Here is a 24611-nt window from a genome sequence, read left to right as displayed (position 1 = left end):
CTCTTGGGGAACCCCTAACACTTACCCATCACTATTGTAAAAGGGACAACTGTTATTGTTGCTGTCTTTTGGAGAAGCACCTAACAAGGTTTCAAGGAATCCCAGGGTTCCACCGCACCCTTGTAAGGAGACAAAGGGTTTAACAGAGTGTTTCAGGAACTCTATATAGCGCTTTCATTCTGGAAATCAGTGGAGGTTGTTGTGCAGAGTCCACTGATTTGATATTATGGCATTTGACATGCAGAACATTTTTGGGTTAGCTTTCCCATTTGACATAACTTTTAACATTTTTATTTTATTGATCATTTTCTATTTGTTCTAATGTTTCCTTATTACCAAGAACATTCTGAAAGTTTAATCTCATCTAATTTTATTACATTTCTAGATATAAGCCCAGACACTGCCTTATCACTTGAAGGTAAAGGTTACCTTGAATACATCATAAGCCAGACCAAGAAACGAGAGTATCTTTTAAAACACCGTATTGTGGATTCAGAGACTACGTACTTAAATAATTTGGAGATAAAATTCAGGACAAGAAGTGAAAACTGTATTTTAATTCAGATTCACGAAAGCAGCAATTATACTATGGTAAAGGTATGTATTTCACTGAAAACATATTATGCGTTCATTATTAACATTGTATTTTGACTTTATGTACAAATTGTCTTCTGGATTGGAATATAATATTCTTATATTTTCTGTATGTTGCATTTTTTTTCGGTAAAGGCCCTTATAATCAGGGCTACGTTTGTTAATAGGAACCAGCAGTAGGCTTGTGTCTATAGGTGACATGGATTGATAATCCCTTTATCTATACTGAGTGCATTCATAATACATTATTTTAGTTAATAAAATGAAATGGATTGTCTGCTTTGGACAATCCAATATCCATATGATCTATTAGGGAATAAGGAGATAATAGGGGGCCCCCTATGCTGTATTTCAATTATCCAGAGAAGAGAGTGGCACTGCAGGGAAGATGATCATTTACTGAGTAGTCCTTCTACGATAACAGCTTAATACAGGGGCTCCCTGCAGGAGGACCCCTCTTGATCAGCTAGTCAACTGGACACATGCTTTGAGGGAAGGGGTTGTCCTAAACACACAATTTATTTTCATTAGATAACAAGACTGCCGTTACTGGACTACATAACTAAGTGTGACGAGTGTCCTGATACAGATGTAGTAATTTTCAACTTGACTTTTAATCTGATAAATACAAAGCTGCAACAATTTTCAATGCCTTTCAATGCTTAAGTGATAAGTTATCACGCTGCAGTAAGTCATGATATAGATTGCTACATCTGCACATGGAAATCAGTTTTGCCGAACACATCTAATCAGGGGGGCTCCCAGTGAGACCCCCATAATCAGCATCTCACTGAGTTACCTGCATTATAAGATATAGTTGTCCTAACCATACAAAGTCTTTAATAATATTAGAAAAAACTTCTCTTCTGCAAAATCTTTTTACATTTGTCACAAATGAACCCATATATGTATTTGTTTTTAGGGCCAGAAATAATTTGCAGTGGCACTATTGTTCTATTTTTCTGCTTTTACTTTTCTCATGTCTGTTTTAAAAACACGGTAATCCTGCATATCATTTTATCATCTGTATCAGTCTTTCTGTTGTGTTCTCCATGAATTCCACAGACTAAGCCATATCTAATTTTATATTTGCAAATTTGTTTAAAGATGGCAAACAAGTTACAGACCTTGAAAGGTGTTTGAAAGCCAGAAAAGTGTCCCGATCTTTCTCCCTTTAGTATAAAAAAACACAAGACTGCAGAAGATACCTCTCCCTGAAGAACCTGATAACTCTAGTCCCTGGCTATGTCTCAGTCGGGCTTGTCATAATTCTAAATGAGAGCAGCAGTAATGCTGGCAAAACATTTTATTGGATAGATTACTAGCCAAAAGTTCCCAAGACTTCTGGGATGCGTCCCAATATACATATGTATTCATATCTATAGATATAAATATATATATATAGATATATATTAATTTGAAGTAAAGAATACTGCTATTTTTACAAATCTAACACTTTCCATGTACAGTATGACCATTTTGCATGATATAATCTGATAGATTTAAAGACCTAGAGAAAATGTTTCTACATTCGAAGCTCAAATGTGTAAATACAAATCTAAAGGGGAATTCAGGTAAAATAAATGGCTGGAGTATATATTTGGTTGGAATGTACTTTCAGTCAATCAGCCCTAGCAGAATTTAGTTGTAAACTCCATATAAGACAATGTAGTCATATTATGACTCAAAACGTACATGTCGAAGTATGAGCAGTTTGCTTTCTCAAAAGAGATGGCCAGAAACAATAAAGACCAGCTGGCCCTCAAGCCACAGATGGGGCAGATACATAAAAAAGCCACTAAGTGCCTTCTGTACAACGTTTAAAATGAACAATGTGCATTCATTTATCTACCACTTTTCCTTCAGTCCGAAATAATTTACTTGGTGAAATGGAAAAAATGTCTGATATGCCCACAATGCTTTATTGCTCCGGGTCCACCAGATTATATTTTTTATTAGGTGAAGCAGAAAATTATCAATTTAAATGCAATGCATTCTGTTTCTGATTGACTATAGAATACGTAGCTAACAAAGAGCAGTGGAACCACAGTAGACCAATTAACGGTTCTTCCAGTTATATAAGATGATTATAAAATGCATTGAAATGGTTATATGAACTTATAAAAGGCTCCAGCTATTTAGTCACACATCTATAAATCTAAGTCACATATATCTGCATCTTAAGGTTGAAAAGGGCTTTGGTGCCAGTCCTAATTGATTTGCCTAGCCATGGTCAATTTAAGCTTTGGTTGGAAAATATCATAGTTAGATATCTTGATGTATAAGTTAAAACTAGGCAATTGTAATTCAGAATGTTATTGTTCAGTAGGTACTGTGAATATGTGAAGATTGAAGCTCTTTAAGCTAAAGAAGTAAAACTGTAGAAAAATAATATATGTATGTTCTGTGTTTCTCAAATTAGGTGAAGAATGGCAAATTACACTATACTTCAGATGCAGGAGTTGCAGGAAAAGTAGAGAGAAATATCCCAGAAATATTTGTAGCTGATGGACGGTGGCACACTCTTCTAATGGAGAAGAATGGCTCTCTAACTACTTTGACTTTGGACAAAACCTACAACCGAGATATTCATCATGTAACACAAGATTTTGGAGGTCTCAATGTTCTTACTCTTCAACTTGGTGGATCTCCACAGGGACAGATATCTCAAAGCAATCAAAATGGTAAAACATATTTTTCATTTCTATCATATTTGTATAATAACCTGATATTTTTTTATTTTTTTAAAATGTATTGACTTTCTTTTAAAAGACCTAATTCGTTCGGCAGTCAACATATTATATTTTTGGAATATAAACTGGTTGCAACAAGGACACAGTTTTGATGCATCTTTTCACTAAGATAAATACATTTCACTGAGATATATAGTTGTAGCTATGACATATATGAACAGATTAGTAGTCTAAGGCTTTATTCACCCAATGTCCATTCAGCATATGCTATAGGCCTCTATTCACTCGAGGGATGCCAAAAGAGTGTTCCTTTTTGCATCCGTCGGGCTGGTAAACCTTTTCTCAACTGTGTGTAATAGCATAGTCATCTATGCTATTCTATACAGAGGCAACCAGTAAAAAAAAATATACCATGAAGTATACCAATTTTTTTGTTATAATGGAAGCCTGTGTGTGGCGTATGCCACTGTATAGGCATACTACGGAGGTGCATACTGCGAACGCAGTATAAATAGACCCATAGTGACACCTTTGTACAGTATATTTAGCATAATTGCCATTATTAGTAAGCAGAAAGTGCACAATGATATTAGCAGAAAATAATATGCAGCTGAAAAAACAGTACAAAGTTGCTATCAAGATATATTAAAATGTTGTTTTTTCTTTTTTTAGGTTTCGATGGTTGCATTGCCTATGTGAAGTATAACCGTGAGAATCTTCCATTCAGTGGGAAACATGATATGGTTCGCATATCTAAATCAGAGTCATCAGTTAAACTAGGATGCAGAGGTCCGAATATATGTGCCAGTAACCCCTGTTGGGGAGACTTAATGTGCATAAACCAGTGGCATGCATACACATGTGTACCACCTGGGGATTGTTCCTCAAACCCTTGCCAAAATGGAGGAAGTTGTGAACCTAATTCCAAATCTGGATTTACCTGTTTTTGTCCTGATACACACACTGGAAAACTCTGTGAATTTGTTGTAGCTTGTCTTGGTGTAGTTTGCCCTCAGGGTAATGTTTGTAAGAGTGGATTAAATGGAGGATATACATGTACTCTAAGCACAAATATTGAGCAGCTGTCTCTCCCACTTTGGGCTGTCCCAGCAATTGTTGGAAGCTGTGCTACTATTCTTGCTCTATTGGTCCTTAGCTTGATTTTATGTAACCAGTGCAGAGGAAGAAAAAATAAGGTGCCAAAAGAGGAGAAGAAACCAAAAGAAAAGAAGAAAAAGGGAAGTGAGAATGTTGCCTTTGATGATCCTGACAATATTCCACCATATGGTGATGACATGACTGTAAGAAAACAGCCTGAAGGGAACCCTAAACCTGATATTATTGAAAGGGAAAACCCATATCTAATATATGATGAAACAGATATACCACACAGCTCAGAAATAATACCTAGTGCTCCTTTAGCCATGCCTGATACAGAAATAGAGCACTATGATATTGATAATGCCAGCAGTATTGCACCCTCTGATGCTGATATTATTCAACACTATAAGCAATTCCGAAGCCACACTCCTAAATTCTCAATTCAAAGACATAGTCCACTTGGCTTTGCTAGACAATCCCCACTGCCTTTGGGTGCAAGCAGTTTAACGTATCAACCATCCTATAGCCAGGGACTTAGAACTGCTACACTTGGACATTCCGCCTGTCCCCCTCCTAATGCTTTGTCTCGTCATAGTCCAGCACCATTTTCCAAGTCTTCAACATTTTACAGAAGCAGTCCAGCACGAGAACTACATCTTTCATCATTGGAAATGCATAATGATGTCTGCCAGCCTGGTATTTTCAATTATGCAACTCGTCTGGGTAGAAGAAGCAAGAGTCCTCAGACAATGGCGGGCCATAGCTCCAGACCAGGAAGTCGCCTTAAGCAACCTATAGGACAGATTCCTATGGAAAGTGGACCCCCTGTTGGTCTTTCAATAGAAGAAGTTGAAAGACTTAATACTCCCAGGCCAAGAAACCCTAGCATCTGCAGCGCAGACCATGGGAGATCTTCATCAGAAGATGACTGCCAGAGGCCTCTTTCAAGAATAAGGAATCCAGCTGATGGGATACCTGCTCCAGAATCATCATCTGATAGTGATTCACATGAGTCCTTTACATGCTCAGAAATGGAGTATGATAGAGACAAGCCAATGGTGTATACATCAAGAATGCCAAAATTAAGTCAAGTTAACGAGTCAGATGCAGATGATGAAGACAATTATGGTGCTAGACTAAAGCCCCGGAGATATCCAGGTCGCAGAGGTGAGGGTGGGCCTTCAGGAGCTCAATCACCAACAGCTACTCTACCAGCTGACAGTACATTACCTATGAAGCTAACCCAGCAAGCTAGCAATTTTAACTGGGACAATCTATTGAACTGGGGTCCAGGTTTTGGGCATTATGTAGATGTTTTTAAAGATCTGGCTTCACTACCAGAAAAGGCTTCAACAAATGTAAAGGAAGAATCAAAAGCAAGTCCATCTACAACAGGTTCTAAAGATGGAGAAACAGAACAATATGTCTAGATATGACATAACTGGATTGTTGAATTGCAAACGCTTATGACAGTCAAACATTGTATGTTTGTTTACAACGAAACGTCTCCATTTTAAGAACCGGCCAGTGCAGTCTAGAATTTAAGGAGACATTTTTAAAATAATAAACTTATTGCTGCTGGAAAGGACTGAGATGTATTTAAAGCAATTGTGTTCATTATTCAATTTACCTGCATGCATTATACTTCACAAACTAATTTCCAGCATGCACAATGTTAAGTAGACTTCCTACTTTAATCTGGTCCCATTGTGATACTTGTGGATGTTGTAATTGATGTTATTTTTCTCAGTTATTTTAATAATACAGTTGTAGTACTTCATTCTGTGAATTGCTCTGAAGGGATGGGGACATTAAAAGCTAGATTCATTCTACTAGAACCTCTAACTTTAGCCTTACAGATGTATAATGGATAACGCCTGCAAATGAGCACACAAACATAAATATTGGCAAAATGGGTGAAAAAAAAAGGGATAATATCAGATTGTTGGCACCATAGAATCTTCTAAACATTAGTTTAACAAGAAAAACAAAAATAAATTAGTTAAAAAACACATTTGATAAATGTCATTAGTTACTTTCAGATGATTTCTTTTTGTAAAGACTTTTCCAAACAGTCACTAAAAATGGGAAATAAGTTGTTGAAACCTTGATATTAGTTTTTACTGAAATTCTTACATAGAAATTTGTATGCTGAGATGAAATTCACTTTTGTGAGACTTTGTACCGTGGAACCATTTTTTTAAGTGCTTTTATCTGATCTGTTTTTGATATTGGTATTTTTCCTATGATGTATAGTTTTCTTACTTTCAGGGAGGGCAAGAAAATGCTTTTCTGTCAAATCTGTTACTTGTGTAACATACATATTTTTCAAATTTTGATACAATTGTAACATATCAGTATGCTTTTTTTCTTCTTGTAAATGTCAATAATAAAATTAAAATATTTATTTAAAATATTGTGTTTGTAAGGTAAGTTGCTTTTGTGTTATGTATTTATAGTGTACTTATCTAGATTCGGACTTCAGAGAGATAAGCACATAAGTTGATATGTTAGGACAATGGTGGCCAAACAGTACATCACAAACTACCAGTAGACCACAGAACTAGGACCAGTCGATTTCAATGTTAGGCCACCAGGTTGCTGGGTGTAGGGGACCAGGCTGATGGGCTCCTACTTGCCTCAACACAGAAATTATATACTAACAAGAGAAAAAGAAAAAAAAGACATGGTTCACAATTCAAATTTTTAGAGTGATCTATTGCTGTTAAGCATAAATATAGAAAATGAACAGAAAGTACTTAGTATACATTTTGATCAAACTGTATAAGCCCACTTACCAAATCACAGTGGTCTCTTTTAAGTGGGTCCCTATGTTAGATAACTAGATTTGAGTAGTTTCCTTCCACTTTAAATATTCTCTTTGACCAATACAGGAGTTCACTGAACGCTACTGACATTGGATATGCAATATTTTCTCAAAAAGTAGAAAGCTGACTTATGCACACTGATGGTGTATGCGGAGTCTTGGAAAGAAGTGTAAAGGGTATAGGACAGCATATGTTTTTTCCTATGGAGGAATTGATAGCAGAGTATCAATAAAGGATTCCTATCCCAGCTTTTCAGCACTCACTAACACTAGCATTTCTGCCTTTCTATGATAAAAGACTAATTTATCATCTCTTATTAGGGGTCAGATAGAAAACATTAGTTCCAATAATTTCACTCAATAGTTTGCTGCTAAGTGTTATGTCACAAGACGTTTTATTTAGACAATCACAAAATGAACATAAAGAAGATATGGACACTTTCAGTTATTTACATATATAGATTCGGTCCTTTGTAGAAATTGTTACACTCAATTCCATTTTGACTTGAACACACTGGTTACAGATAGCATAATTTGTTGAGAAAGGTCTGGGAGGGGCAAAACGTCCGGTACAAATTTATTATGGTGTTTCTGTTCAACAATTCCTACAAAACTTTTAGCAGCAAGCTATTGAGTGTTGTGAAATTAGGTGAATTATATTTGGACCTTATTGGTCTTTCACGGGCACCTACTATTAACTAACGAATTAGACAACATTAACATATAGTACAAAGTTGTTTGCATGGCATTGATGGCAGCTGTACGACAGGAGGCAAATCCCCTTGTGTGATGAGCCACCGCTCACTACCCAGTGAGAGAACCACATATCTCTCCCTCACTAGCTATTGGCTACACTGGAAGTCGGGTATATTGGTCCCTCCTCCATTGTCAAGGGGATCCAAGATACTTTCCTGACAGGCAATCTAACATTGTTGAAACATCCTGTCCCAATACTACAACAAGAATCACCAATCACTGCTGATAAGCGCGTAAATAGAATGAGGGAACAAGAATGTTTAATGTGGGTAATTACCACGCTTTGTAATGAACTGTCAATATTTGTCTATATCTAGATTATCTGTCAGGGGCACAAGTTAGCACCTAGAAACTCCCTGACAATGAAGAAGGGGCCAATAAACCCGGCCTCCAGTGTAGTCGATAGCTAGTGCGAGACAGATATGTCAGGATGACGTCTGATTCTCTCATTGGCTAGGCAACGGGGGCTCGTCACACAAGGCGATTACCCACCTATTTATAAAGCTGAGGTTTCGGCTTTGGCGTACAACTATTTATGACCCAATGCTGTGCACGCAAAGCACAGCATTGGGTAATAGTGTTTTAGCCTAGAAAGGTAGAAATGCTACTGTGTTAGTGAGTGCCGGAAAGCAGCGATAGGAATCTGTTATTAAGTCTCCACTATCACTATCTAGTGAAAGAGCAAGCTTCCTCTACAGGGAAAAACTTAGGCCCTTTGCACTTTTTTCAAGACTCAGGATACACCACCAGTATGTATGATTCAGCCTTCTACTTTTTGAGCAATTATCGTATAGCCAAATGTAAGTATTGTTTAATGAATGCAGATTTTAATGTATATCAATAAAAGATGTAATTTATCGATTTAATTCCCACATTTATTTCTATTAGGTGCAGTACCACATGGCAACCAATGCTGCCGTAACACCCGCAGGGGGTGTAACCCAGCAGTCCAACAGCACCCATCCTGCCCTGCTATGCCAACTTGGCTCTCTAAAAAATTTGCCTACAGTCGACCTCATGGCACCACAACCAGATCAAAAAAGTTCACCTTTCCAAGTGGTCTCAGTGGACAAACTGAAAGCAAATTGGCAGAAACCCTTATGCAGCCTCCTGTTATTTAAAAACACCTGGGCCAAATGGGTGGAGTGTTGGTACCAAGGAAACAAAAAAAAAGAGTAGATAGACTATTCAAATATATACAAACAAGAGGAAAAAGACCTGTTTCGCCCATCTAATTTTTACAGCGATTTATTAGGGCTTGTCCACACACAACGGAATCGCTGCAGAAAGTTTCTGCAGCAATTCCGTTCAAAAAACACAGCACCATTTCCTGCAGTTGTTACGGTAGAAAATGGTGCATATTTTGCTGCGTTTTCCACAATGTTAGGAGATGAGGACATCCCCTCTAAAAAACGCAGCAATTCTGGCCACTTTCCGCAGCAGTAATTGACATGCTGCGGTCCGAAAAATACGCACCGCAGGTCAACTTCTGCTTGGAATTTTTACGCATCGTGTGGATGAGATTTGTTAAATCTCATCCACTATTCTGCTACTCTATTCTGCTGCATTTTTTTCATCCAAAATTCCGTCCAGAAAAAACACGGCAATTCTGCAGTGTGTGGACAAGCCCTTACTGCTAAGCAAAGTATAACAAAACAAAAAGGAGCAACCCAGCAGCCCATCCACACAGCTGCTGTGAGACTGGGTCACATCCCCCAACAGCCACAGCACCACAGCAACAAAGACAACCACACAACACCAAAACCATGTGAACAAATCAAAATAGTTCACCTCAGTGAAGATCCTATGGTGCAAAAGTTTGGCTTCTCCTGTCTTAGGGAATTACATTATGCACAAGTAGTGTTGGCAATCCACACCTTTTTTTCATTTTGCTTTTTTTTAAAATAATGTTTGGTATTGTTGATTTAAATAACAAAATATTCCATACTACCATAGATACAAACTGACACCTCTGGTTTCCGTTTCCATCACCATTGATTTCAATGGTGACGGATCCGGTGCCAATGGTTTCCGTTTGTCTCTGTTGTGCACCGGACCCGTCGTTTTGCCGGAAGCAATAGCGTAGTCGACTATGCTATTGCTTCCAACAAAACGATGGATCCGGTGCACAAAAGAGACAAACGGAAACCACGGGCACCGGCTCCATCACCATTGAAATCAATGGTGATGGAAACGGAAACCTCTGCTTTACGTCGGTGTCAGTTTGTGTCTACTCAGGGTCCCGTTCTGACGGAAACCTCCAACGGAACATCAGAAAGGGACGCCAACGCAGATGTGAACAGAGCCTTAGACACTCTAGAAAAATTACTATGTTTAGTTTACTATGATTTTATGTTAATCACGGCATAAAAATGGCACAAAAACAATGCATGTAAATACACCCTTAAACAAGTATCATAGATAATAATCAGTAATATGATTGACATAATAATATCTATAATGCCAATAGGACAGGTTTTGGCTCTATTCAAAAATATAATGAACTTTATTTCTGAGACATTTTCATTATAATGTCTCATGACTCATGATAAATGTCTTTAATACTACCAAATGTCCTGCTCCAGCTCTGGTCTATTGTTCACTTGCTCTGTTTGTATAAGGCAAAAATATTCGGACATTGATAAATATTACCTTACATTTAAAAAAATAAATAAATAAATAGTTCTCTCCTCATGAATAAAAAGGACTCATAACTCTGAGACTGTTGTATCCTTTCTTAGCATTTATTTTCTAAAGAGCTCCGTATTTTTTTGTTGGTATAAAAGCCCAGCAGACCTGTCATTATAATATGCTAATTTTATATAGGACAACATATTCTGATGTCAGATCCGCTTTATCTATGATGCAAATCTCTTGCACATATTTTCACTCTTACCCCAGTTTTCAAGCTGCTACACATTGATCATGTATTGCTTATTGTTTTGATAGGAGATTAAATTGGTTCTTTGGTTTGGAAACCCCTATTAATATGCAGTCCAGTTTTAGGCACCAGTTCATAAAATTATAAAGTTATAAATGCTCCCAAAGTATTTATTTGTGGGTGAAAGTGCAAACAGATTTCCTTCAGAAAACACAATATTCAGGGTTACTGGTATTAATGTAAATTGTTAATCCAGGGATCTGTTCAATCATCAGTTGGGATCAGGAAGACATTTTTCCTCTCATGTGCAAATTTGCCAGGTGGTTTTGCCTTTTTCTGGATCCACTGGGTTTTGTAGGTTAAAAAAGTTTCTTTTTTTCAACCCATTAACTCTATACCTTTGTTATTGAGAAAGGCCTTCACTTTAGGACTTTCATCTATTAGCGAGAATGGAGAATGGCTACAAAGAGCATCTCTCACCTCTGTGCATTACATAAACAGCCCATTGATTTTAATGGTCAAAGTCTAATGATTTATTTACACTGGGGTTGCGCAGTTAGGGTATGTTCACACGGCGTATTTTCGGCCGTTTTTCGGGCTGTAAACGCCCGAAAAACGGCCAAAAAATTGGAAGCAGAATGCCTCCAAACATCTGCCCATTGATTTCAATGGGAAAACGAGGTTCTGTTCTGATGGAGGGTTTTTCGCTGCGTTTTTTGACGCGTAAAAAAACGGCCGTGAAAAAGAAGTGCAGGGACATGTTTGGAGCTGTTTTCCACAGACTCTATTGAAAAAACTTCCAAAAACGGCCGTAAAAAACGCAGCAAAAAACGCAGCAAAAATCGCGAATGGCACAAAAAACGTCTGAAAATCAGGAGCTGTTTTCAGACTTTTTGGTCACTACGTGTGAACATACCCTTAGGGAGTTGAATACTTGCTTAGAGGGTTCACCACAGAGCCAGGCCACAGAATTGAATGGCTACAAAGAGCATCTTTACGTCTGTGCATTACATGGACAGCATTCTCATCGATTTAAAAGCAAACCATGTAATCCTCCATTTACTGTAGGAAAATTAAACAGTTGCTGCTGGTATACCACAGATTACAAATGATTCCTGGGTTTCACAACAGTGGCACATTCTGTAGCCAGATTTTCGTGTTGGGCTTTTCTAACAAAAGGGATTGTACAAAGCCAAACGTTTTTGAATAAAAAATAGTGTGGAGAATTGCTGTGCAAGGCATCTCAACATTTTGTAGCAAAATTAACTAAGAAATATGCAAGCTTTAAGGCTACATGCATACGGTGCATATTTTGCTGCAGAAAATACGCACCAAAACTGGAAATTCACAGGTAAAAACCGCACCTAATCGTGCATTTTTAAATGCGTTGTTAGTGCGTTTTTTACGTTTTGATGCAGTTTTCAGCATGTTTTCATGCTGTGGGTTTTGGGGCGATTTTCCTCAGCTCTAGGCAGATACAATTCGCAAGCAGAAACACAAGATAAATTGACATGCTGCGGATTTTAAAATCCGCACCGCAGGTCAATTCATGTGCGGAAAAATACAGCAGCGTGCACTATGCTGGTACTTTATTACGATGCGGTTTTGCCGCACTCAAATATGCGTGGCAAAACCACACATAATATGCATTGCGTGCATTGACCCTTAACATCCACTATAAATACATTGTGATTGCCTTTTACAAAACATGCCTTTAAGCTTTTCTGCAGATTCTGGAGATAAATCATCCTGTTACCCTTCTTAATTTCCCAGAACATGTTACTAGAAGTGAAAATGATTATTCCATTGTCAGTTATGAGTTTCCTCCATCTGTCATAATACATTATATGTGCTCCATGGAATTTTTGTCTTTTCTACTTCCTTACAAGTACCTGGCTGACTCTGAAGTGGGGCTTACAAAATGTACCTGAAAGCGCTGTGCTTGCCAACCCACACATTATCCACTAACGTATGGGCTTGGTGTTTATTACTTGACATAGCTATAGCAGAGTAGTCTGGTAATGTGTTGGAAAATAACATAAAAATGATATTTAGCGGATGACTTAACATTCACTGGATATTACCGGTACTTAGAGGTCCTTGATTTTCATTTTCACGGTAGATGTATGGTTTAATTTTTATCTTCTTTTTTCTCCTGTTTAAGTTTTGTTAAAAAATAATACTAGAATTTAATACTGGTGCTTAACCCCTTCAGGACCAAGCTTATTTTGGCCTTCAGGGCCAGACCCATTTTTTAAAGTCTGACATGTGTCACTTTATGTGGTAATAACTTCGGAATGGTTTTACCTATCCATTTGATTATGAGATTGTTTTCTTGTGACATATTGTACTTTATGGTAGTGAAAAAAAACAAAAATGTAGAGAAAATTTGAAGAAATTATGATTTTTCTCATTTTAAATGTATCTGCTTGTAAAACAGATAGTAATACCACACAAAATAGTTACTAGTTAAAATTTACCATATGTTTACTTTATGTTTGCATCGTTTTTAAAAATCCTTTTTTTTTTGTAGGACGTTACAAGGCTTAGAACTTTAGCAGCAATTTCTCAAATTTTTAAGAAAATTTCAAAAGGCTATTTTTTTCAGGGGCGAATTCAGTTCTGAAATGGTTTTGAGGGCCCTATATATTAGAACCCCCCATAAGCCACCCCATTTTGAAAACTGCACCCCTCAAAGTATTCAAAACAGCATTTAGAAAGTGTTTCAACCCTTTAGGCTTTTCACAGGAATTGAAGGAATGTAGAGGTGAAATTTTCAAATTTCATTTGTTAATTTTACAAAATTCATGTAATAAATATTTTTCTGTAACACAGAAGGTTTTACCCGAGAAATGCATCTCAATATTTATTGCCCAGATTCTGCAGTTTTTAGAAATATCCCATATGTGTCCCTAGTGTGCTAATGGACTGAAGCACAGGCCTCAGAAGCAAAGGAGTACCTAGTGGATTTTGGGGCCTCCTTTTTTTAGAATATATTTTAGGCACCATGTCAGGTTTGAAGAGGTCTTGTGGTGCCAAAACAGTGGAAACCCCCAAAAGTTACCCCATTTTTGAAACTACACCCCTCAAGGAATTTATCTAGGGGTATAAATAGCATTTTGACCCCACAGGTTGTTTGCTAAATTTATTCGAATTAGTCTGTGAAAATTTTTGCAAAGAATAAAGGAGAAAAAGCAGCCCAGCATTTGTAAAGCAATTTCACCCGATTACGTAAATACCACACATGTGGTAATAAACTGCTGTTTGGACCCACGGCAGTGCTCAGAAGGGAAGGAGTGCCATTTGCATTTTGGAGCGCTGATTTTACTGGAATAGGTTAAGAATTTGTAGTCTGCACACCTTGATTGTGTTCAAAATTATATTTATTGTGTTTCTCAGGATAAATACCAGAGGCTATATGTGCAACGTCAATGTTTCGGTCGTGAGACCTTCGTCGGGCACTGAGCCGTACTGGGGACTTGGTTGATCTGAGTGTACCGCTCTTTATGGGCGCTCACGACCGAAACGTTGACGTTGCACATATAGCCTCTGGTATTTATCCTGAGAAACACAATAAATATAATTTTGAACACAATCAAGGTGTGCAGACTACAAATTCTTAACCTACATCCGGGTTGGGACCCTATCTCGAGCACCCAGAGATACCGGTGCTATCTGAACACAACCATAGATTTTACTGGAATGGTTTTCGGTGCCGTGTTTCTTTTGAAACACACTGGAGGGACCCAAACAGTGGAAACCCCCCAAAATTGACCCCATTTTGGAAACTATACCCCTCAAGGAATTTTTCTAGTGGTATAGTTAGCATTTTGACCCCACAGGTTTTTTGCAGAATTTATTGGAATTAGTCTGTGAAGATGAAAATAGACTTTTATAAGACATAGAATTTTCTAATTTTTATAAGGAATAAAGGAGAAAAAACACTCCAACATTTGTAAAGCAATTTCTCCTGATTATGGCAATACCCCATATGTGGTAATAAACTGCTGTTTGGACCCACGGTAGAGCTCAGAAGGGACGGAGCACCATTTGGATTTTGCAGCTCAGATTTTGCTGAATTGGTTTCTGGGGCACCATGTCGCATTTGCAGAGCCCCTGAAGTACCAGTACAGTAGAAATTCCCCAGGTGTGATCCAATTTTGGAGACTATACCCCTCAAAGAATTAAATTAGAGGTGTAGTGAGCATTTTGACCCCTCAGGTGTTTTATAGATTTTATTAAAATTGGGCCGTGAAAATTAAAAAATATTTTTTTTCCAATAACCTTCTAGATCTAGCTCATAATTTTTCATTTCCACAAGGAATACAGGAGAAAAGGCACCCCAATATGTGTTACACTATTTTGCCTGAGTAGGGAAATACCCCATATGTGGTTGTAAACGGCTATTTGGACACACGACAAGGGTCTAAAGGGAAAAAGCACAATTTCGTGTTACAAAATTTGTTTGCGCTGAGGTATCAGTACAGTGAAAACCCCCGAGAAGTGACCCCATTTTGGGAAACTAAACACCTCAAGGAATTTATCTAGAAGTGTAGTGAGCATTTTGACCCCAAAGGTTTTGCAGAAATTAGTGCACAGTGGATGTTGCAGAATGAAAACTGCCATTTACCACAGATATGCTATTTCAATGCCCAATGTGTTGTGCTCAGATTGTGCCACTTTAGACACACACCCCATACATTGTTGAGCGGTTTTCCAGAGTACAGTTAACCCCATATGTGATCATAAACTTCTGTTTGAGCACACTGTCAGGCCAAGAAGGAGCGCCATTTGGCTTTTGGAGCGCAGATTTTGCTTGGTAGTAGTCTTGTTTAGTGTTTTACTGGTGTTTCAGTTTGTAATGTGGGGGCATATGTAAATTGGGCGGAGTACATCAGGGTATATGTAAGCTGTGCGGAGTACATCAGGGTATATGTAAGCTGGGCGGAGTATATCAGAGTATATGTAAGCTGGGCGGAGGGTATCAGGGTATATGTAAGCTGGGCGGAGTGCATCAGGTCATAATAGGATGATGTAATAATGGGGTAAATGAATAATAAAATTAATTATCCATTGATAGTGCCGTACGCTTTGAACCAATCCTTTATGCACAGCCCAGATTTTTGGGTGCAGGAGTCGCACTTCTAAGGGGGTGTCCGTGGTATTGTACAAAATATTCGTACTCCAGTATTTCCTAATCTTTGACTTCTTCACTAGCCCTATATGTAGCACAGACCCCAAAATGCATTTACAGGGTCTACCAGAGGGGGCTGCAAATGATTCCGTTGACAAGCTGTGTGAGTGCTTGATTTTCATGGGACTAGCTGTAGTTTTTATTAGTATCATTTTGGGGTACATGTGATAATTTGATCAGTTTTTATTCAATTTTTTTGGAGGTGAGACCAAAAAACAGAAATTCTCTCGCTGTTTTTTTAAATAAATTTTTAACTGCATTCTCTGTGCAGTATAAACAACATGTTTACTTTATTCTGCGGTTCGATACGATTACGGCAATACCAAATTGACATAGTTTTTTTTTTTTTTGCAAATCTCTTTTTATTTATGCACATAAGTAGACATCAAACATGTAAACATTAGACATGTCAAACCAAGTAATCTCGGCATACAATCTACTAAGACAAGTAATGCAAATAACATGTGGGCATGCAGGCCCTGCCAACAATTTTCAAAACTATTCGAGGCAAGTGCCTCCAAGACACGATATTACATTCAACTATATACAAAAAAGTGAACAAGAGAGTCCCACAAAATCAACAATATGAAGACAATATAGTTAATAATAAAGGTTATATCCGAAATCCCAAACCCAGAATGGAGCCAAGAGGAAAACAGCCCTAGTCGGTCATGAGGGACAGGTGTCTAATTGAAAACTCCAGAAACTGAGAGGGGTTGAGGAGTGTCACCATCTATCTTACGGAAAGCTAGCCATGGTTCCCATATTGCCACGAAACGCTCATGTCTCCTCTGCTCCCAGCTCAACAGCACCTCCATCCTACAAATGGAGTCCACTCTAGAAAACCATTCTCTGATAGAGGGTGGATCTCTGGATCGCCAATGCAAGGGGATAAGCAACTTTGCTGCCGTGATAAGGTGAGTAGTAAGATCATGTTTTATAGGAGAGAAATCACCCGAGGGAGCCCACAGTAGAATCAATGGGGTGGACAGTAAAACCGCGGATTTGGTAATAGTCTCAATAGGATGAGAGACCTCTCTCCAAAAGGGCCGGATGTGTGTACACTCCCACCAAATGTACGTCATGGTCCCACTCAAATCCTCACATTGCCAGCAGATGTCAGATGGGCTAAGACCTGCTCTGCTAAAAAAATCAGGAGTCCTGTACCATCTGGTGATAGTTTTAAAAGAATTCTCCTGAGCTCTGACACACTTGGAGAATCCATGATAGTGTTTCAGAATCCGAGAAGTCTCCTCTCTGGAAAGGGTAATTCCCAGCTCCCGTTCCCATGCTAACAAATAACTTGGTTTATTAGGAGCTCCCTCAAGAAGAAGTCCCGCATAAACTCTAGAAAGAAGACCTCTGGGAAGGGAGGGAAGGAGTAGAAGTGTTTCTAACCAAGACGGTTCAGCAATCCGGGGGAATTTTATTGAAAATTGTTTAACAATGTCTGTAAAATGTATAGTCTGCAGGAAATCCAAGGATCCACCCCCCAAGTCTGTGATCAGAGAGCGTAGAGTCGGTATATTCCCCCCTTTGAGAGCTTCAGCAATTGTAATATTCTCTAGTCGTTTCCACAAACTGTAAATAGGTCCCGGACAGCCTAAAACATTCGGTATCAATCCCAATGGCATAAGGGAGAAATAGATTTGGAGGCATCTTTAGAAGGAAGGAACCGTCGAAAAATCGTGCCCCTAGTGGTGGGGCTGCATGTTTGTGGTATTTTATGTGCGGTAGAGCTACACTAAAGAGTAGACATCAGATCCGGATTTATCATTGCCCTTTCCGCAATTAAGTCAGGGGATGAATCTTTCGGTCTAAGCAAAGATAACCATCTACAGAGGTGGGTGGCCTGATAATATAACTGAGGATCAGGAAGACCCATGCCTCCTGCAGCAGGCTTTAGTATCAGTAGACGATGTGGCAGTCTCAGTCTTTTATTAACCCATAAAAATTTAGAGAAGATCTGTCTGATGACCGTAAAAAACGAGTTGGGGAAGCGGATAGGTACGGTTTGCAATACATATAATAATTGAGGGAGAATATAGGATTTTAAGTCGTTTTTCCTACCGGACCACGATAGGAATGGGATATTAAGTGAACCTAGATGTGAGCGAAATTTTTGGGCAATCGATGCATAATTTAACGCATATAACGAGGAAGTGTTTTTAGGTAGGTTTATTCCCAGATACTTAACCCCTTCCCGCAAATGGGCGTTACTGTACGTCCTTTTTAGCGGCTCGTTCCCGCAAATGGGCGTACAGTAACGCCTTGAGGATGAAACAGGCACAGGAGCTGTGCGCGCTTCATCCTCAGCGGGTGTCGGCTGTAATATACAGCTGACATCCCGCTGCAACGGCTGCGATCACTGTTATGTCCGATCGCCGCCATTTAACCCCTCAAATGCCGCTGTCAATAGCGACAGCGGCATTTAAGTGATTGATACAGAGGGAGGGGGCTCCCTCTGTACCCCGTTGGCCCCCCGCAAAAAATCGCGGGGTTCTGATGGTTGCAGTGGCAACCAGGAAGCCTAGCAATGGCTTCCTGGTTGCCAGATACGGGAGCCTATTAGGTCCTGCCCGAGGCAGGACGTAATAGGCTCAACTGTCAGTTATAAAATGACAGTTATAATACACTGCACTACACAAGTACACACAGAAGTAGTGCAGTGTATTGTACAGGGGATCAGAAGATCAGATCTTACAGTCCCCTAGAATGTGGAAAATAAAAAGTAAAAAAAAGGTTAAAAAAAATTCTAGATAAATAAATAAATAACTAAATAAAAGTTTTATGTAATTAAAATAATAATCATCTTGTGTCCCTGATCAAGTCCTTTATAATTAGAAAAAAATGGAAAAAAATACAAAAACTAGACATAATAGGTATCGCCGCGTTCGTATCGGCGTGACCTATAAAAATATAATATTATTTATCCCGCACGGTGAACACCGTAAAAAAAATACAATAAAAAACAATGCCAGAATTTCCTTTTTTGGTCACGTTGTTTCCAATAAAATGGAATAAAAAGTGATCAAAAAGCCGCATGTACCCAAACATGGTACCAATAAAAACTACAGTGTGTCACGCAAAAAACAAGCCCTCACACGGCTCCGTCGACATAAAAATACAGAAGTTATGGCTCTCAGGACATGGTGACACTAAAACATTTTATTTAGAAAAAAGTGTTTTTATTTTGTAAAAGTAATAAAACATATAAAAACTATATAAATTTGGTATTGCCATAATCGTATCAAACCGCAGAATAAAGCAAACATGTTGTTTATACTGCACAGAGAACGCCGTTAAAAATGTATTTAAAAAAAACAGCGAGATAATTTCTGTTTTTTGGTCTCCTCACCTCCCAAAAAATAGAATAAAAACTGATCACATTATCACATTTACCCCAAAATGATACTAATAAAAACTACAGCTCGTCCCATGAAAATCAAGCGCTCACACAGCTCGTCAACGGAAAAATAAAAAGTTATGATTCTTGGAACGCAATAATGAAAAACGATGGCCCAGACTAATTTATATGTGCAGCAGTTCTTCACCTAAAACCCCACGTCATCATTTGCAGCCCCCATTTGTAGACCCTGTAAATGCAGCAAAAACTATTACATTTTGGGGTCTGTGCTACATATGGGGCTAGTGAAGTCAAAGATTAGACAATGCTGGAGTGCGGATATTTTGTACAATACCACGGACACCCTTTAGAAGTGCGACTCCTGCACCCAAAAATCCAGCCTGTGCATGAAGGATTGGTTGAAAGCGTACGTCACTATTACATATACCCTGATGCACTCCACCCAGCTAACATATACCCTGATGCACTCCGCCCAGTTTACATATGCCCCCATATTATAAGCTGAAACACCAGTAAAACACTAAACAAAACTACTACCAAGCAAAATCTGCGCTCCAAAAGTCAAATGGCGGTCCTTCTGGGCCTGGCAGTGTGCCCAAACAGCAGTTAATGACCACATATGGGGTATTACTGTACTCTGGAGAACCCCTTAACAATAATTTATGGGATGTGTGTCTACGGTGGTACAAGCTGGGCCCAACGCATTGGGCACTGAAATAGCATATATGTGGAAAATGGCAATTTTAAATCTGCAACATCCACTGTGCACTAATTTCTACAAAACCTTTGGGGTTAAAATGCTCACTACACTTCTAGATGAATTCCTTGAGGGGTGTAGTTTCCCAAATGGGGTCACTTTTCGGGGGTTTTCACTGTACTGGTACCTCAGCGCAATGCAACATGGAGTAAAAAACAAATTTTGTAAAATCTCCACTCCAAAAACGAAATTGCGCTTTTTCCCTTTAGACTCTTGCTGTATGTCCAAATAGCAGTTTACAACCACATATGGGGTACTTCCCTATTCAGGAGAAATTTTGTCACACATTTTGGGGTGTCTTTTCTCCTGTATTGCTTGTGTAAATGAAAAATTATGTGCTAAATCTATAGGTTATTGGAAAAAAAAAAATTTTAATTTTCACGGCCCAATTCAAATAAAATCTGTAAAACACCTGAGGGATCAAAATGCTCACTACACCTCTAATTTAATTCTTTGATAGGTATAGTCTACAAAATGGGATCACACCTGGGGAATTTCTACTGTACTGGTACTTCAGGGACTCTGCAAATGCGACATGGCCCCCAGAAACCAATTCAGCAAAATCTGAGCTGCAAAATCCAAATGGTGCTCCGTCCCCTCTGAGCCCTGCCGTGGGTCCAAACAGCAGTTTATTACCACATATGGGGTATTGCCGTAATCAGGAGAAATTTGCTTTACAAATGTTGAGGTGCTTTTTCTCCTTTATTCCTTATAAAAATTAGAAAATTCTATGTTTTTTCAGAAAAAAAGTCTATTTTCATCTTCACAGACTAATTCTAATAAATTCAGCAAAAAACCTGTGGGGTCAAAATGCCAACTATACCACTAGAAAAATTCCTTGAGGGGCATACTTTCCAAAATTGAGTCACTTTTGGGGGGTTTCCCCTGTTTAGGTCCCTCCAGGGCATTGTGAACACGACACGGCACCAAAAAATATTCCAGTAAAATCAGTGCTCCAAAATCCAAATGGCGCTCCTTCCCTTCTGAGCACTGCCGTGGGTCCAAGCAGCAGTTTATTACCACATGTGGGGTATTTCCGTAATTGGGAGAAGTAGCTTTACAAGTTTTGTGGTGCTTTTTCTCCTTTATTCCTTGCAAAAATTCGAAAATTCTAAGTTTTTCCACAATAAAAGTAGATTTTCATTTTCACAGACTAATTCGAATAAATTTAGCAGAAAACCTGTGGGGTCAAAATGCTAACTATACCCCTAGATAAATTCCCTGACTGGTGTAGTTTCACTTTTGGGGGTTTCCTCTGTTTTGGCACCACAAGACTTCTTCAAACCTGACATGGTGCCTAAAATATATTCTAAAAAATGGAGGCCCCAAAATCCTCTAGGTGCTCCTTTGCTTCTGAGGCCTGTGTTTCAGTCCATTAGCGCACTAGGGCCACATGCGGGACATTTCTAAAAACTGCAGAATCTGGGCAATAAATATTGAGTTGCATTTCTCAAGTAAAACCTTCTGTGTTACAGAAAAAAATGTATTACAAATGAATTTTGTAAAAAAAAATGAAATTTGTAAATTTCACCTCTACTTTCCTTCAATTCCTGTGAAACGCCTAAAGGGTTGAAACACTTTCTGAATGCTGTTTTGAATACTTTGAGGGGTACAGTTTTCAAAATGGGGTGTTTTATGGGGGTTTATAATATATAAGGCCCTCAAAACCACTTCAGAACTGAAGTCGTCCCTGAAAAAAATAGCCTTTTGAAATGTTCTTAAAAATATGAGAAATTGCTGCTAAAGTTCTACGTTTTGTAACGTCCTCGAAAAATAAAAGGATGTTCAAAAAATGATGCAAACATAAAGTAGACATATGGGGGATGTTAACTAGTAACTATTTTGTGTGGTATTACTATCTGTTTTACAAGCAGATACATTTAAAATTAGAAAAATCATAATTTCTTCAAATTTTCTCTAAATTTTGGTGTTTTTCACAAATAAGCAATAAATTTATCGACCAAATTTTTTCACTAACCTAAAGTACAATATGTCACGAGAAAACAATCTCATAATCGATTGGATAGGTAAAAGCATTCCCGAGTTATTACCACATAAAGTGACACATGTCAGATTTGAAAAAATGGGTCTGGTCCTGAAGGCCAAAAATAGCTTGGTCTTGAAGGGGTTAATGTGAGAATCAAGCCACCTGAACGGCACTAACGTTTTAAGCTCCCTAGCATCTCGTTCACCAATAGCTACACTCAATACTTCAGACTTAGGCCTGATTTACACAAGCGTGTGCGTTTTGCGCGCGTAAAACACGCTGCGTATTGCGCGCGTTGCCATTGCGATTTGCATGCGTGTACGCAGCGTTGTTGCATTTTTTACGCGCGCACGACCAGCGTTTAAAACATGCATAAAAAACGCAGAGGTAGTTAATGCGAGGCATCATGGCTTCCTTTTCTCTAAGATTTTTCATGATTTAATGAAGCTTTGCTATAACCTTAATTGGAGGTGCATTGACATTTATCAGTGGCACCTAACTTGTGACTTGACCTGTTGAGTTAATATATTTTAACCAGTCAATCATCTTGTTGAAATGGTTCTGACACGCAAGGAAAGAAGAGGAAGAAGCTGCCGTATAATCAACCAACTAAGCCTGGGTAGATTCTAGCTGTTCGACCCGCTGTCCAATCTGGCGGACATCCTGTTTGATGTCATGAAGTTCCTTCACTACCGGCTCCAGGGCTTTAGCTAAAACCCTACTTATAAAGGATCGAGAAACAGGCAAATCCCTATTGGGCTGAGAATCTTCCATATCACTATCCTCCTCCTCTGTATTGTGTTGCAACAATTTATGCGGGGATCTTTTGTCACTCTGCGAATGATCCAATGAAGCTTTGGAAGAATCCAGTGCCGTTTTTTTAACAAAGTTATCCATGCTGGTAGCCCTGGTAGACCCCGAGGCATCTCTGGATTTTTGTGGGCCGATTTTCACCATTGCTGCTGCAGATTCCAACAAGAAGTTGAACAAGCCAGTTATAGAGATTTCACAGAAAAGACTGCTGATATACTGTCATAGGTTAGATGTCCCTGCACATCTAAAAAACGTTAAAGAGCAATCATGCTAAAACAACAGCATGGTACGGATGTCACATTTAAGCACAATGTAGAGATAAGCAAAAGTCCCCTAAAAAATTAGAGCCAAGCTCTGTATCATTTAAACATTAGGGAGAGTGCAGACCGTGTGGCAGCATGGTCCAGAAAAAAATAAGGCTATGCCTTTGCCTGCCTGCAATCCCAGAAGATGAAAAATTGTGGGGGTCAGGTATTGCTGGCCTCTGTAGTGGTGGTGAGGGGGATAGTGATGATAAAATGAATGAACCACCAACCCCTAATAGTTCAAATATACAATCTGAAAGTCGCTGTGATCAGGGTTGAGTTCCTTGTGCCACAACACCATCCGGCCAGAAATTTAGTCCCCGGCTCCGGCCACGCTTGTAGGCCGCGATCTTAGTCTTGGGGAGGGGGTGAGTGCTTACCCCAGGAAAATATGCCTCCTCCGCTGCTTTCCCCGCTGCAACACCTCCAGGACTTCAGGCAGGAGTGATTGTGGAAGGGTCCGGTGCAGACTCGAGCGATGAGAAAGGCCGCGAACGGGACAGCCCCTAAAATCGAGGCCCCTGGCTTCACATGCAGCGCTAGGCCGCAATTAAAAAAATGATCCGACGATCTTTATCAAGATGTCAAAACGTTCTCTGTACTCTGCTGACCGGTATTAATGTATTCCCACACTCATTGGGACAATATGGAAGCAGGATTCACCCAGATTGCAAAGCAGAGATCAGGAGCTCTGAGAAGCACGTCTGTTCAGAGCTGCATCAGGCCCAAATTGACATCGTTTTTATATGTTTTACTACTTTTTCACAATAAAAATACTTTTTTCTAAATAAAATAATGTTTTAGTGTCACCATATCCTGAGAGCCATAATTTTATTTTTTTTGACGTGTTAGGGCTTGTTTTTTGCGTGACAAACGTTCGTTTTTATTGGTACTATATTTGGGTACGTGCAAATTTTGATCACTTTTTATTCCATTTTTTTGGAAACAACGTGACCAAAAAAGGAAATTCTGCCATAGTTTTTTATTGTATTTATTTTACGGTGTTCACCGTGCGGAATAAATAATATGATATTTTTATAGGTCAGGCCGATACGAACGCGGCGATACCTATTATGTCTAGTTTTTGTCTTTTTTTCAATTTTTTCAAATTATAAAGGGCTTGATCAGGGAAACAAGGCGATTATTGTTTTTATTACGTAAAACTGTTACTTATTTATTTATTTATCTAAAACTTATTTTTTCACTTTGTTTACTATTTATTTTACACTTACTAGGGGACATGAAGATCTGCTCTTCTGATCCCCTGTACAATACACTGCACTACTTCTGTATGTACTGATGTAGTGCAGTGTATTGTAACTGTCATTTTACAACT

The 24611-nt window shown here is 38.7% G+C and overlaps 1 protein-coding gene and 1 long non-coding RNA gene across 2 annotated transcripts in view; one reads left to right on the top strand and one right to left on the bottom strand.

Moving 5' to 3' along the window:
• The window catches only part of FAT4 (FAT atypical cadherin 4), a 210680-nt gene extending 203917 nt beyond the window's left edge, over positions 1-6763 (top strand). The window contains exons 15-17 of the mRNA XM_075860474.1: positions 386-597; positions 3017-3278; positions 3960-6763. Of these exons, the coding sequence (XP_075716589.1) occupies positions 386-597; positions 3017-3278; positions 3960-5818 (2333 nt within the window). The 3' untranslated portion in view covers positions 5819-6763. The remainder of the gene's footprint in view (positions 1-385; positions 598-3016; positions 3279-3959) is intronic.
• LOC142755666 (uncharacterized) overlaps positions 1-23988 on the bottom strand; it is a 173819-nt gene extending 149831 nt beyond the window's left edge. Inside the window, exon 1 of the long non-coding RNA XR_012883022.1 lies at positions 23656-23988. This is a non-coding gene — a long non-coding RNA (uncharacterized LOC142755666). The remainder of the gene's footprint in view (positions 1-23655) is intronic.
• Positions 23989-24611: the final 623 nt, after the last annotated feature.

Source organism: Rhinoderma darwinii, chromosome 1 (genome assembly GCF_050947455.1).
Source record: "Rhinoderma darwinii isolate aRhiDar2 chromosome 1, aRhiDar2.hap1, whole genome shotgun sequence".
NCBI lineage: Eukaryota > Metazoa > Chordata > Amphibia > Anura > Rhinodermatidae > Rhinoderma > Rhinoderma darwinii.
Note: the sequence above shows the minus strand (reverse complement) of the source record. Positions and strands in the feature narration are given on the sequence as shown.